This window comes from Lemur catta, chromosome 3 (genome assembly GCF_020740605.2).
Source record: "Lemur catta isolate mLemCat1 chromosome 3, mLemCat1.pri, whole genome shotgun sequence".
NCBI classification, from domain to species: Eukaryota; Metazoa; Chordata; class Mammalia; order Primates; family Lemuridae; genus Lemur; species Lemur catta.
The window spans coordinates 27709176-27723288 of record NC_059130.1 but is presented as its reverse complement, the minus strand read 5'-3'; the positions used below and the strand labels follow the sequence as shown (position 1 = coordinate 27723288).

The 14113-nt window shown below is 44.5% G+C and overlaps 1 protein-coding gene across 5 annotated transcripts in view; it reads left to right on the top strand.

Moving 5' to 3' along the window:
- The window catches only part of GATAD2B (GATA zinc finger domain containing 2B), a 92688-nt gene extending 80106 nt beyond the window's left edge, over positions 1 to 12582 (top strand). For 4 of the 5 annotated variants that reach the window (XM_045545135.1, XM_045545134.1, XM_045545137.1 and 1 more), the window contains 8 exons: positions 401 to 532; positions 834 to 965; positions 1444 to 1614; positions 2149 to 2464; positions 4312 to 4514; positions 5400 to 5510; positions 5685 to 5802; positions 6981 to 12582. In XM_045545135.1, coding sequence (XP_045401091.1) covers positions 401 to 532; positions 834 to 965; positions 1444 to 1614; positions 2149 to 2464; positions 4312 to 4514; positions 5400 to 5510; positions 5685 to 5802; positions 6981 to 7114 — 1317 coding nt within the window. In that variant the 3' untranslated portion in view covers positions 7115 to 12582. The remainder of the gene's footprint in view (positions 1 to 400; positions 533 to 833; positions 966 to 1443; positions 1615 to 2148; positions 2465 to 4311; positions 4515 to 5399; positions 5511 to 5684; positions 5803 to 6980) is intronic. The other variant, XM_045545138.1, reaches the window with a different exon arrangement.
- Positions 12583 to 14113: the final 1531 nt, after the last annotated feature.

Genomic DNA, 14113 nt, shown 5'->3' with positions numbered 1-14113 from the left:
AAATAAACTCTTGGCTGGAAGGATATCTTCTATAGTCTGTCCTAAGTCTCAGATCTGGTATGGAGAGATTCCTAAATTATTATGTATGTCTAGAGGAAATGTAGCTTTAAGAGTTTTAGAAACATTATTTTAAAAGAAAGCAATGTTTCTTTTTTGTCATTCTTCTATCTTTTCAGGAATCTACCTGATTAGCATTTATATGTGGTCTCCTATAAGCATTTTTTGAGTACCTACTGAATGCCAGGCACTATGCTAAACCTGAGATACAAAGGTTGTCCCATTGCCATTTCTGCCTCTTGTGGGAGATAAAGGTTTCAGACCTAAAAAGTAAAGATCATCTCTTGTAGGAAGGGATTCTGGGTATCTGCTGCCATAGCTGACAATCTCCATGTTTCTTTAGGGGAAAGGCATTGAGGAACGGCAACAGCTCATCAAGCAGCTGAGGGATGAGCTACGATTGGAAGAAGCCCGACTGGTGCTATTAAAGAAACTGAGACAGAGTCAGCTACAGAAAGAAAACGTGGTCCAGAAGGTAAAGTACTCTAGAACTAAGGATCTAGGGGGAAGGAAAGAAAAACTGGTTTGAGAGTGTGCTACCCCAGGTAGATTCAGTTGGGTGGCTCATTCTCTGTTTCCATAGTTTTTTAGTCTCTAGGAGTTGTGATTTTTTTTTTTAATCTTAGGCCTTATTCAAGAAAACTTTGATTCCATTTTTCCTCCTGGTCAACAGGAGCTTCACACTGACAAGGAATTTTTAAAGTCTAGAAATACACCAGATTTCCACTTCTGATTATGGCGTTTTCCACAGTCACATTTTCTCTTCCCTGTCCCAGACTCCAGTTGTACAGAATGCAGCATCTATTGTTCAGCCATCTCCTGCCCATGTGGGACAGCAGGGCCTATCCAAGCTTCCCTCCCGGCCTGGGGCCCAAGGGGTTGAACCTCAAAATTTGAGAACATTACAGGTATGTGCCCCATGGTGATATCTTAATGTTGGAGGGCCCCGTCTATCCTGTCTGTTTGGGGGCATTTGTGAAGATTCTAGAAGAACCTGGCCATGATAGAGGTGGTGTTACTACAGATCATCCTATTGGTCCTCTATGGCATGATATGTTCTGCAATGGAAAGATGAGTAACCTTCTTCTTTCCACTGTAGTTTTTCTTTTCTAGAGGTTTCCAGCTTCTCTAGAGAAGGACTAGATAGTTTTTTAACTATCTAACCAATATAGGATTAGATCATTTATACCAGGAAAGCCAGGGACTTGTAATCACTAATCAGGGTTTACAGTGATAGTACATTTAGCCCATACTTTACCATACCAAGTCTTGCTGTGTTCCTGTGTTTATACTTAGCTGTGTATTATAGGCAGTGTTTTCCTCTTTTGCATTTTGTGGGTCGTTATACCACCTGTGAATAGTTCTTTTCCTCTTCTTTATTTTCAGGGTCACAGTGTCATCCGTTCAGCAACCAATACCACCCTCCCACACATGTTGATGTCACAACGTGTTATTGCACCAAACCCAGCCCAACTACAGGGTCAGCGGGGCCCGCCTAAACCTGGCCTCGTACGCACCACAACACCCAACATGAATCCTGCCATTAATTACCAACCGGTAAGAGAGAGCCCTAATGCGGAAACAGAGAAGTCCTTCATTTACTTCTTGTTGAAAGGGCCATATGTGTTAAGTTTTGGTACATAGAGAAACTCTAAGACAACAAAGGTGATTTGGGTGGGTCTTTAATTGAGAGCAGTTCCAAAAGTGGAAGCTTTGAGCAATTATATGAAAATAGTAGTAGAGGAGAGAGATTATACAGTAGAGCGGCAGTAGGCTAAAATCTGCCTAGAAGACAGAGATAAGAGTGATCTAGGAAATAAAAAGCACAAGGATATGTTACAGAATACAAAATCTGTATTTTTATCTTAGCAGTTTTAGCTCATAGCCATCATCATTCTCCTTTCCTGTGTGTCAGAGGGTTTTTTTTGTTCTGTTTTTTTGTTTTTTTTTCAGTGAATAAGTCAGACCCCTCTTAGTTTGTGGAAGCTAAGAAGTCCAGACTAGGATCAAACAGTGTCTTCTGCCAAGGCAGCAAGAAATGGTGCTTTCTCCCACATGCCATCACTGACCCTGATTCTTAATCTATTTCAGCAGTCAAGTTCTTCCGTTCCCTGTCAGCGCACAACATCCTCTGCCATCTATATGAACCTTGCCTCTCATATCCAGCCAGGGACCGTGAACAGAGTGTCCTCACCACTTCCTAGCCCCAGCGCCATGACCGATGCTGCCAACTCACAGGCTGCAGCGAAATTGGCTCTTCGCAAACAGCTGGAAAAGACACTCCTGGAGATCCCACCCCCAAAACCTCCTGCTCCCTTGCTTCACTTCCTGCCTAGTGCAGCGAATAGTGAATTCATCTACATGGTAGGCCTGGAAGAAGTCGTACAGAGTGTCATAGACAGCCAAGGTAAGGCTGTTTCTTCTAGTCAGTCTCTTTATCTAAGCAAGAGGTTGCCAAGCCTGATTGACAGGGGCCGAGTATCACAGGGTACTGTGCAATATTAAATAACCTCTCCTAACTATTGCCAAACCACCTCCCTTCCCTTATTTACAGGCTAATTGGGAGCAACATATCAGAACTTTTTTCGTATGTGTGTATCTTAGGCTTAACATTTTTATTATGTGTTTTGTGTATCTTTTTTTTTCTTTTTTTTTTTTGAGACAGAGTCTAGCTTTGTTGCCCGGGCTAGAGTGAGTGCCGTGGCGTCAGCTTAGCTCACAGCAACCTCAAACTCCTGGGCTTAAGCGATCCTACTGCCTCAGCCTCCCGGGTAGCTGGGACTACAGGCATGTGCCACCATGCCCAGCTAATTTTTTCTATATATATTTTAGTTGGCCAGATAATTTCTTTCTATTTTTTTAGTAGAGACGGGGGTCTTGCTCTTGCTCAGGCTGGTCTCAAACTCCTGACCTTGAGCAATCCTCCCACCTCAGCCTCCCTGTTTTGTGTATTTTATGTGGTTTTTACAGTACAGTAACTCCTCATTTAATGTCATTGATAGGTTCTTGGAGACTGTGGCTTTAAGCAAAATGACTACAGCAGATCCTTGAATAATGTTGTTTTGTTTCACTTTGAGATTTAAAAAATTGGTTTTATTATGTTGTTTCACTTAAGTCATAGCCTCTAAGACTCTACCGACAACATTGAGGTTTTAATGTATGTTGTTTAGTTCTTTTAAATGGTGCCTAGCATGATGCATGCATAATTTGGTGAATAGAACTTTTATTTATTTATTAATTTATTTTTTGGAGACAAGCTCACGCTCTCTTGCCCTGGGTAAAGTGCAGTGACATCATCACAGCTCACAGCAACCTCAAACTCCTGGGCTAAAGCGATCCTCCCTGCCTCAGCCTCCCGAGTAGCGGGGACTACAGACACATGCCACCTCAAGCGGCTAATTTTTTCTATTTTTGGTAAAGAATGGGGTCTCGTTCTTGCTCAGGCTGGTCTCAGTCCTGAGCTCAAGCAATCCTCTTGCCTCAGCCTCCCAGAGTGCTAGGCTTACAGGCATGAGCCACCGCACCTCGCCCGAACTTCTATTTTTAATGTTAGTGTTTGTGCAACATTGTGCTGAATTATCATATTCAGTCCCTGCCCTTTGAATGCTATGGTTGAGAAACTAGATATACTGATATAGATAACTAAGTATGACCACATAAAAGCTATAAACCAATACTGAACCACATTATAGAATATTAACCCTATACAGTCCAGACTAACAAGTTATTAAGCTTGAATTTCTAAGCATGTGGACTTATGGGAACACCTGACAGTAGAGAAAAGTGCCTAGAGGACTCAGTATTGGCTATAAGCAGATCATAAAGTGAATAATTCAGATACTGATAACTAAAAATTATAAATGTATATAACAGGAATATAGTTTGAGGTAAGGAGAATACCAAGAAGCAGAAGTATTGGTTGAATTAGATGAAGTCCTTTGACTTTGAATTGTCACGGTATTTTCTTCTCGTGTGATCCAGTAGGACATCAGAAAACATGAGTTCTTGTCCCAGCTTTATCATTAGGAACTATGTTTCTTAGACTTCTTTTCCTTGTTTGTAAGTGAGAATGGTACTATCTGAATTACCTAAACTGATAGTTTTATTTCACCTGATTATAACAATATCTTATAAATTGTACTCTTTTTGTAGAGACTCTTTCTTAATTTAGCAGAATAAACTCCTGGAAAAGATCTATTTGATTAAGAGAAACAGAGGAGACAGGAAACGTAAAATGATTATTATTTTTTCTAGGCAAAAGCTGTGCCTCACTTCTGCGGGTCGAACCCTTTGTATGTGCCCAGTGCCGCACAGATTTCACCCCTCACTGGAAGCAAGAAAAGAATGGTAAGATTCTGTGTGAGCAGTGTATGACCTCCAACCAGAAGAAGGCTCTAAAAGCTGAACACACCAACCGGCTGAAAAATGCTTTTGTTAAAGCCCTACAACAGGAACAGGTAAGAATTCTGACTTCTGACCAGCCACCTGTACCAGGTTTGGTTTTCCCAAAGGGTCATTCCTTCTAGTTTGGAGGGATTGTCTGTGTGATACCCACAGAGCTCTGGACCTAAAGGCCTAGGTTCCCTTTCTTCTTATCATCCCATCTTTCCCATTTTCATTTGACTATTTCCATCAAACGGGTAAGAACATAGTAACATATAATGGCTAAGGTTAAGGAAAAAGGACAGAAGGCTTGAAACTCTTGGCTTTTCCATGGCATTCTATTTTTTACTTCATTTTCTCTTCAAACAGATGGATTTTGGTGGGTGGAATTTATATTTGCACTAGAAAATCTCTGTGAAAGAAGTAATTATTTGCAGTCTATACTTGACGAGGAATGACAAATGGAAGCGTAGATTACATTATGAAGTAAGCCCAGTGGTGTTAGGATGTGTGCATCCTGTAGTAGTTATAGAATGAGAATATCTTGGAGAGGGAAAAATGTGTTGGGAAGCTCAGATCCTTTTCCTCTATCCCATGTCCCACTCTGCCACCCACCAGACTCCTTTGTTTGGGTAGCATCATAGACCTTTTGGAAAATGAGTAGGCAGGAGTCAAAAATAAAACCCCAGTAATTCATCAGACTTAATTACATTAGTTGGCTCATTTCCTCCAGCTGACTTCTGAGAGCCAACTTTCCTGGAGAGAGAGGAGAATCCCTTAATCATTGAAGCAAGTTGGCTGCTTGTACCCAGAGATCTCAGTGTAGCCACTCCAGCAAAATCTTTTGCCTTTTCCATATCCTTCCAACTAGCAGTCAGCATTAGAGATAAGACCTCTAGGTTTTCTGGTTAGGAAACTGGGTGCTGTCCTGTGCAACCTGATCTGATGACTCCCAACAGGAAATTGAACAGCGATTGCAGCAGCAGGCAGCCCTCTCCCCTACTACGGCTCCAGCTGTATCCAGTGTCAGTAAACAAGAGAGCATCATGAGACATCATACACTTCGGCAGGTGAGGAAGTTTTTCGCTGACCCTGATTTTTCTCAAGAGTTTATCAGCCATTTATCCCAATTTGTCCTTTCTTCTGTGGGAAATCATACTGCTGTTCTGTACTCCCATATCTTTGCCTCCCACTTAACTTTCCATCATAGCAAAGTTGTGTCAACTGTCTCTTCATCTTTGCAGGCTCCACAGCCCCAGAGCAGCCTCCAGCGTGGCATACCCACATCTGCCCGCTCCATGCTTTCAAACTTTGCACAGGCACCCCAATTGTCTGTGCCGGGTGGCCTCCTTGGTATGCCAGGTAAGAAGAATTGAGCTGAAAACTTTCTTCACGGGTCAACTGTTAGTACATAATTCTTTAGCAGTCCTTTTAGGTGAATTGTCCCTTCCTTTGCTTTCTCTTCTTTCTAAGGTGTACTCCGTCACCCTTCTGTTATTCAGCAAATGTTTGTTAAATTTATATTATGTGCCAGCCACAGTGCACTAGGATTTTGTAGTGAAAACAACATGGTTCTTACCATTATAAAAATATATAAATTTAACATTTAATGTGTCTTCCATGGGCCTGTGATTATTGATCTCTTTGGGCCAGCACGGCAGGGTCAGCTGTCATGTTTGAATGATACCCAGGAATCCTTCTCCACAATCAGCAGCCCCAAAATCAAAGCATATTCAATGATTCCATCTCTTTATCTTACTCATTTTCCTCTCCCCACTGTTTGTTTTGGGGTTTTTTTTTTTTTTTTTTTTTTGGCAGGTGGAGACAGGCATCATAGCTCACAGCAACCTGAAACTCCTGGGCTCAGGCAATCCTCCTGCTTCAGCCTCCCAAGTAGCTGGGACTACAGGCATGTGCCACCACGCCTGGCTGACTTTTTCTATTTGTAGTAGAGACAGGGTCTTGCTTTTGCCCAGGCTGGTCTCGAACGCTCGAGCTCAAGTAATCCTCCCACCTCGGCCTCCCAGAGTGCTAGGATTACAGGCGTGAGCCACCGAGCCTGGCCGTACAATCTCAGATTTCTGAACTCAAGCCATCCTCCTGCCTGAGTAACTGGAACTACAGGCGCCCACCACCACACCTGGCTAATTTTTTTTTGTTGTTTGTTTTTTTTAATTTTTTGTAGAGACGAGGTCTTGTTCTTGTTCAGGCTGGTCTCAAGCGATCTTCCCACCTTGGCCTCCCAGTGTGCTAGGATTACAGGCATGAGCCACTGCACCCGGCCTCACCACTGTTTTACTTGTCTCTCCTATACCATCAGGACCATGTGGTGGAATTGAAATTTCAAGAAGACCTCTTTTCCTAAAGCTTGAGAGTAGGAGTGGGTAGTTGCTATTAAAATAAAGCTAGCTAAGTCTAGACAGGTGCAGGCTAATTCTAGTTTCCTCCGCATCTCCAACTATGCAGCCCTAGGGTAGTGTGGAAGGGAATGCCATTTTTTCTGTTAATACCTGCCCTCTACTTTTGTCTCCTGGGTCTAGGTGTCAACATTGCATACTTGAATACTGGCATCGGAGGACACAAAGCCCCCAGTTTGGCAGATCGACAGCGTGAATACCTTTTAGACATGATCCCTCCCCGGTCTATATCGCAGTCCATCAGTGGACAGAAATAACGCCTGTTCCACTTGTACTGCCCCAACCTTGAATCCTTTACCCCTTTCTTCTCCCATTCCCCCAACTTCCGTCGCATGCAGTGCCTGTACTGGTGCCTACCATACACGGAAAGAAAAACAGAAGACAAAAAAATAGAAATCAAGAAAACACACGCCCTGCCCCACCAACTCCCCTTATTTCACACTGCTGCGATCTATTCTTCTGCCGCTCTGTCTTCTCTCTTCGATTTTAACAGTTAGGTGGATCTTTACCTCTGATAGAGGTTGGAATGAGGTCCTGGGGAGAATCTAAGCCCTCCAACATGTGTTTCTAAAGTTTGTTTTATTCTGTAACTATTATCATTTTTAATGGTATTATGTGTCCTCCCTTTGTTCAGTAGACGGTTAAACCTTCCCCCTGCCCCAGTCTTTTTTTTTTTTTCTTTTCTTTCTTCCTTCCTTCCTCCCCCGCCCCCACCATAAACACAGATGATATATTCAGTTCAATGATAGGAGCATTGCAGATTGCAGTAGGGTCCCCATCTGCCAAGTAGAACATGACTGGGAGTGTTAGGGGCAGAAGTTTTGAATGCACTTAATGGGGGGGGAGGGGCTGGGAAGGGGGATGGGTAGCATCAAACAGGAGGAGTGGCACCCCACCTGTGAGTGTTTTGGGGCTGGACAGTTTGGGAGGCAGTGTTTAGTATTGAAGTTGGGCTCTAAGAATGAGGGGAAAGAGCCTGGAGGGAGAAGCTTTAAAACTCAACCACCCTGGAATTTACCCATGGAGGAAGGCAAAGAAAGAGGTACGATGATGAGCGTAATGGTGAGCCAGGGAGGACTGAGACCAGGTCCTGCCCTCTGGATGCTGAGGGGAATAAGATTAGTCTCCTGACCCCAGTGGGGACACGGAAGTCTATTCCAGGCCAAGTAGCCCAAAATTATTTCATCTTCTTTTCTTTGTAAAATTCTTCCCCACCCTTACCCCCCCTTTTAAAAATTCTAATCTATCCCCTCTAATCATAGCCCCATCTATAATATAGAGGAGTGGCTGTTCCCACGCTGTTTGCTAGGTACCCTAAAAGTTGGAATGGGCATGAAGTCAAGTGACAAAAGGATGAAATAGAAGAAGGAAGAAGGAATTTCTCTCCCAACATTTGAGATTCTCACATTTGTTTATCCCTTCATCCTCTGAGTGCCAGGCGTTAAGGTTAAGGGCACTTAATCAGGTTGGAGTCTTGCCCCAATGCTGCTGCACTAACTGCAGAACCAGCTGCTCAAAGCCAGACAACTATGTCAGAACCAACTTAGGACCTCTGCTATACAAGTAGTTGTCATTTTGTTCTCCCAGAATTCTATTAATTTTGCCTTTTGGGGGGTTTTTTTGTTTTTTGGTTTTTTAAGCGCTACTAATGTAGAGAATGAATTGAATTGTGCAATGTTGCTGTTTTGGGGATTGGGGAGATTAACATCCCATTTGCCCACACTGTGGGGGAAGAGAAAGGGGACCGGGCTGTTTTTGAGGTAAGGGAAACCCCTTAAAGGTATGGGTTTCTGCTCTCTTCATAGTGTATACCCACCTGCCTCTCCAGCTCTAGAAGCTGCCAGAGTGTGCAGGCGGGATATTCTCAACAGAGAGGTATGAGGAGGTTTTTAATATTTTGCCCTTGAAAGCCACCTGAGGAAGTTCCCCCACTTTTATTTTTTAAAATTAAATAATTTTTTTAAAGAAGGCACTTTTAAAATTAACACACACACAAACTGCACATCTTCCCCATAAAATTTTGGGGTGAGTTGGGAGGAGGAGCTAAAATCAGGCTCAGTTCCCCCACTCTGACCTCTATTCCCTACACCCCAGTGCCACTGTGGGTGATTATACTGGCCCTACGGGCCTTCCTGGTATTTTTTTCTTTCCTCCCTTCCCCCAAATTCATTGAGCACTTAATGAAGGAGCAGAGATGCAGCCAGTGTCTGGGCTCCCCCAGTGGTGAAATGATCTGGAAGCTAGATGCTAGTAACAGGTAGTGATCGGGTCTTTTCGAGTATTTTTCTGGGGAATGTGGTACCCCTGACTGTAAGTGGTGGGAGAGGGAGGGTGGGTTAATGGAACTGGGTCTGGGATTATTTTAAAATTATATATATATATATAAAGATATATTCTTACATCTTTTTTTTTGCCCACTGTGCTTTGAAAGCACTGGATAAATCGTTTGGTTTTGCTTTTCTCTCTTCCACAAATTGGAAGCTTTTTTTTTTTTTTTAATATTTTCCCTACAAGTCATCTGGCCTTGTGGCATGTCTGTCTAGCCTCTCCTCCCCACCCCCTCATGATGAAGTGCCATTTCTGTTACGTCTCTCTCTCCCCCAGCTCAGAGGTGCCCAGAGGTACAAGGTGCCCAAGTTTGTCAGTTGAGATTAAAAGTAAGGAACAGAGAATGTGCAATACCGTCTGGCTGGGAGCTGTCCCTGCCCTGCCCTGAGCTGAGTCCCTTCCCTGGGAGCCAGGCCACCTTTGAATGGGGTTTGGAAGTAAGCTATGAGGAGATGGGGAATGATGGGGAAGGAAAGCCCATAGTCCAGGCCATAGGGGAGAGGGTAGAATTTTCCGTTTTTATCCCCTCAGGGTCAGTTACATAAAAGCTGCTTGTTGGCTAGTATAGATAGCTCTGTGACCCTTTTTCAATCGCTGAGGTTTGATTTCTTACCCTCTCTTCTCCCCATTTTCATACCCTTCCTAGGGATTAGTGATGGAGGTGAGGTCTCCCTAATCATGGTAAAGTATTAGCCTTCCACCTCCTCCCTTCCCTCCCTCTCCCCTGACCCTCTGTCTTCCTCTTTTCTCTACTTTTTCATCACTGATTGCCTTGTGTCCCTCCAGGTCTATTGTTACTTTCCATCCCCAGGCCTTGGGCTCTGTAGACACTAAACCTCATGCCCTAAGGATTGGAGAAAAGACCCTCTGTTTGGAGAGTTACCCTTTATCACTGGGGCTCTGAAGTTCAAAGTATCAATAGAGTGAGGATCCCACCAGTTCTGCTTGGCTTCTGCCATCCCCAGAGACATTAAAAGTAATAGTTTATGGACAGTGTCTTCTGAGAAGCCTGAAAACGGGTGGATTAGTGGTAAAGTTTGGGTAAAACTGGGGGACAGAGGTTCTTATTTGTCAATTTTATTTTGTCATTTGACCACAGCATCTGGACTCCCTCCATCCCTGGAATAAGTATTTTCCCCACATTTTTGGATATATGTATGGTAGACAATTTTTTTTTTTAAGACAGAGATAAATGTTTTCCTGCTTTGGTTACCTTTCCCTTCCCCTTTAAAAGGAATTAGCTATAGAACTGCTTTGTAAAGATGCTTCTTGATATTTTACTTTTGTTCCTTTTCCCCAACCATTCCCTTTTCTCCCCACTCCTTCAGAAGGTGTAACCCTTCTCTCCACACCCCCTACCCCCACCCCAGTCCTAGGCTCCCTTCCCTTCCATCAAGACCTTCATTAGCTTATGATATTTGCTGCCGAGATGTTATAACAAGGACTCATTCGTGTATATAAGCTATTTCTTGATCCATTTAAAAGGAATTGTACATTGTGTAGAAAAAAAAAAACTGAAAAAGAGAAAAAAAAGCCCTAGCCATGGATATTGTGAAACTGTGTTATGTCATTTTGTAATGTGCCCGTTTGTGTATGATCCGTGCAAAAGGGTTTCTGGGGAAGGGGTGGGGGTAGGGAGGCAGGGATGTGGAGGGTGGGTAGGGGAGTGGGCCGGGCCCAGCACACTGAGACTGGCAGCTGCTCCAACCCCATCCCTCCTTAGAGATGCCACCTCCCCCACCACCCACCCCTAATTTGTGCCTTGCCTCCCCACCCTGGAGTAGTCCCTCCGGGTCACCAGCACTGCCTTGGCAGAGCCCACTCCCTACCCTAACCTGCCCACCCTCCCTATCCCCCAGCATTAGGTTGATACTGTGGGGAAGTGCTGGGGGGTGGGAGGTAGCCGAGGAATGGGGCAGTTCCTGGGGGCATCGAAACCAAGTATTATTATGAATTGTAATTGTATTTGCACTGTTTTTTTCCCTCTGATTGCATTAGCATATATACAATATACCTATATAACAAAATTCAGTGTCAAGCTTTCTTATGCAAGGGATTTCCCCCACCCTACCATCTCCCCCCCCAAAAAAGAAAGAACCTAGTCTCATGGGCCTTTGAGGGTGGATTGTAGGGGATAATAGAAAGGATTTTAATAAGTCATCCTAAGGGGGTTTCACCTAGTGAGAGCCACATCCATCTGCACAGTTTTAGGCTGCATGAACTGAGGTGAGGCTGGGCTCCTGGTCCAGGACTCTGGAGAGTAGAAAACCACCACACAAAGCAGGTGGAGGGGGCTGAAGTCTGGAGGCCTGGGGTCTCCTACTAATTTGCTATGTGACCTTTGGTAGAGTTAGTTTTCTGAGTCTCAGTTTTCTTATCTGTGAAGTGAGCGGGGAAATCATCTGGCCACCAAGTTTAAAATTCTATGCTGCTTTCCCCACCTGCCTAAAACAAAAAATATCTTGAGGTGAGGGAAGTGTTGGGCTGAAAAACCAGGGAGGAAATGAAGGTGACTAGTGTTGAAGTGGTTATGTATGTGACAATGCCCTTGGAGAGCTGCTAGTCCACTACTGTTATCCTTGATATGGTAGAGGCAGCAGAGTGATGTCCGGGACATCAGTTTAGACCAGTGACATCTTTGTCTTTATGTCTCTAGTCATCTGAGGGCAGGGACCAGGACCCAAGCCCCACCTCACAGCAAACAACAGAGCCCTTAAAGGTGGTTGACCAATGAATGCCCCAGGTTGGTGCTCTACTTACTTACTCCCTTTGTGAGCTACATGATGTGGAACTTCCCCTGTCGTCTTAGAGACAAAATAGGAGAGCTCAGATAGAGCCTACATCTTGTCTCCTTTCCACAGATAATCTGAACCCCCTAAAGACAGCTGTTTCAGTCTGCCTCCTTCAGGGGCCCAATTTCCCCCCAGCCTGGGCTGAGTACTCCCACTCTCTTAAGATTCTTGGCTGGTAAGGCCTGGAGAGGATACAGAATGATGGGTGAGGCCCTGGTGAAGGTGGAAGGATAGATTGGGGTTGGGGGGTGGGAGCAGGGAGGTAGGATGGGGAATGGCCTTCCCTGAGTAGGGTGGGTGGGAGGGGAACAAGACCCTTTTGCACAACTCTTTTTAAGTTTCCTTTACTTTTTTTTTTTTTTAACTCATTCTAATTTTCTGCATTGTGTTTGGGAAATAAAATGAAAAAACTAAGACCAATAGAAACTGGTTTTCAAAAAGGCAAATACACTCCCATCTGTTTCAGATGCTGCTGAGCATTTCAGCAGTGACAGATTCAAATAATAAGCTAATTTTTGGAGAAAGGATTAAAAGAAAAAAAAACTTTGTAATATTTATCACTTGCAAGCTATGTTTAATAAAGAAAGGAATGGTTTCTAAACTTTCCTGTGGCTTGTGCTTTAGTCATGGTGGGGGTGCGGGTGGCGGTTTGGTGGGAGAATTTTAGGGGTAATTGGGAGGTGAGCTTATGGTTATACTTCCTACAGTCCAGCCATGGAGTTTGTACCCTTCTCTTCAATTGTGATGATTATTCAAAGCCCTTACCTACTTCTGTGTTCTTGTTCCCCTCCACCTTCAGCTGGAGTCAGTGTTCTGAGTATTCTGGAAGCCATAGTTACCTGATGACTTAAGGTCTAATGGTATGGTGGGAAGGGGGCTGGGTCTACATTCTCTCCTAGGAAGAGGTATCCCCTCACTGTCGTTGGCCCTTCCCATCACATTGCTCTAGTCTCTGATAACAGAATCCTCTGTAACAAGCTGGTTTCTCCAGATGGGTGCCTTATAATCATAGAGGCTTTTTGCTTAGCAAACTGCAGACCATAGTTCCTTAACAGTCTGAATGCAACATCCCCTGAAAGACCTGCAACTGCTCTGTCCCACCACCTGCCTCCCCCAACTTCAACCAAGAGCATTAACCAGATTTATTTTTTCCATTTTGGTTATTTATTTCCAACAAAGCACTTAGAGACCAGGCTCAACCAGAGGAGAGGATGTCATTTCCTCAACGACTTGAAGTTTGGAGCTGTTCTGAGCCCCCTTGCTCTCTGCCACATTTCTTAGTTACAGCTGCTTCTACACCTTGTGCAGAAGGAGCTGTTGAGGACAGCTAGGGCCCAGCCCTACTGGAGTCTTGTCATTGGTACTAGCATTACTCTACAAGAGCACAGAGGAGACAATGTTTGGGGTCCCCTGTGTCCTGGGCTTTCCTTCCCCCAAAAGACCCCCCTTTGGGGCACAATACTGGACAGCCCTGGAGGGAGAGGTTGATTGAGGGAATGGCTGGGGCTTTGGCTTTAGGGCATGACAGCTGGATGAGGTGGGCCTAGGAGGTCCTCGGTGCCATAGGCTGCCAGTGGGAGGAGTGGGAAAGGCACTCTTTGGACCCCTAGAATCGAGCGAGGGAGATAAATGGGATGCTCCACAGCCTCTGTGCTCACCTATAAGTGACTCAAGACCACCAAAACCCCGACTCAAACTAATCTCTTTCAAAAACAGAAATCAAATGGGGAGGGATTCCCCCTGGAGAGGGGCCAATGCTTTGGATCTGGGGAGGGAGAGATGGGTATTTGGTTGCTCACAGAAGAAGCTCGCGTGAGCTTAGATGTTCAGGACTTATGTTGTTGGGAGAAGGGGGGCAAGGAACTTGGCACCCCTTTTGCCCACCTGCCCACTCAGACCACAAGGAATGCAGGTTGCCTGCCCCTAGGTGGGACCTCAGCTTGGCCATAAGGAGACAAACTGAGATTTTAGACTAGAGGGATTCAGGTTGTGAGATGGAGGTGATGACAGAGCCCCTTGCCCTGCCGCTCCCTTTGAGCGAGAGCCCTTAAAGCTATATATCTTTGGGTAGGTTCATATTTGGATCAAGAGGTAGGTATACTGGGTGGGGTTATGAGGCAGGAGTAACTGGATTGG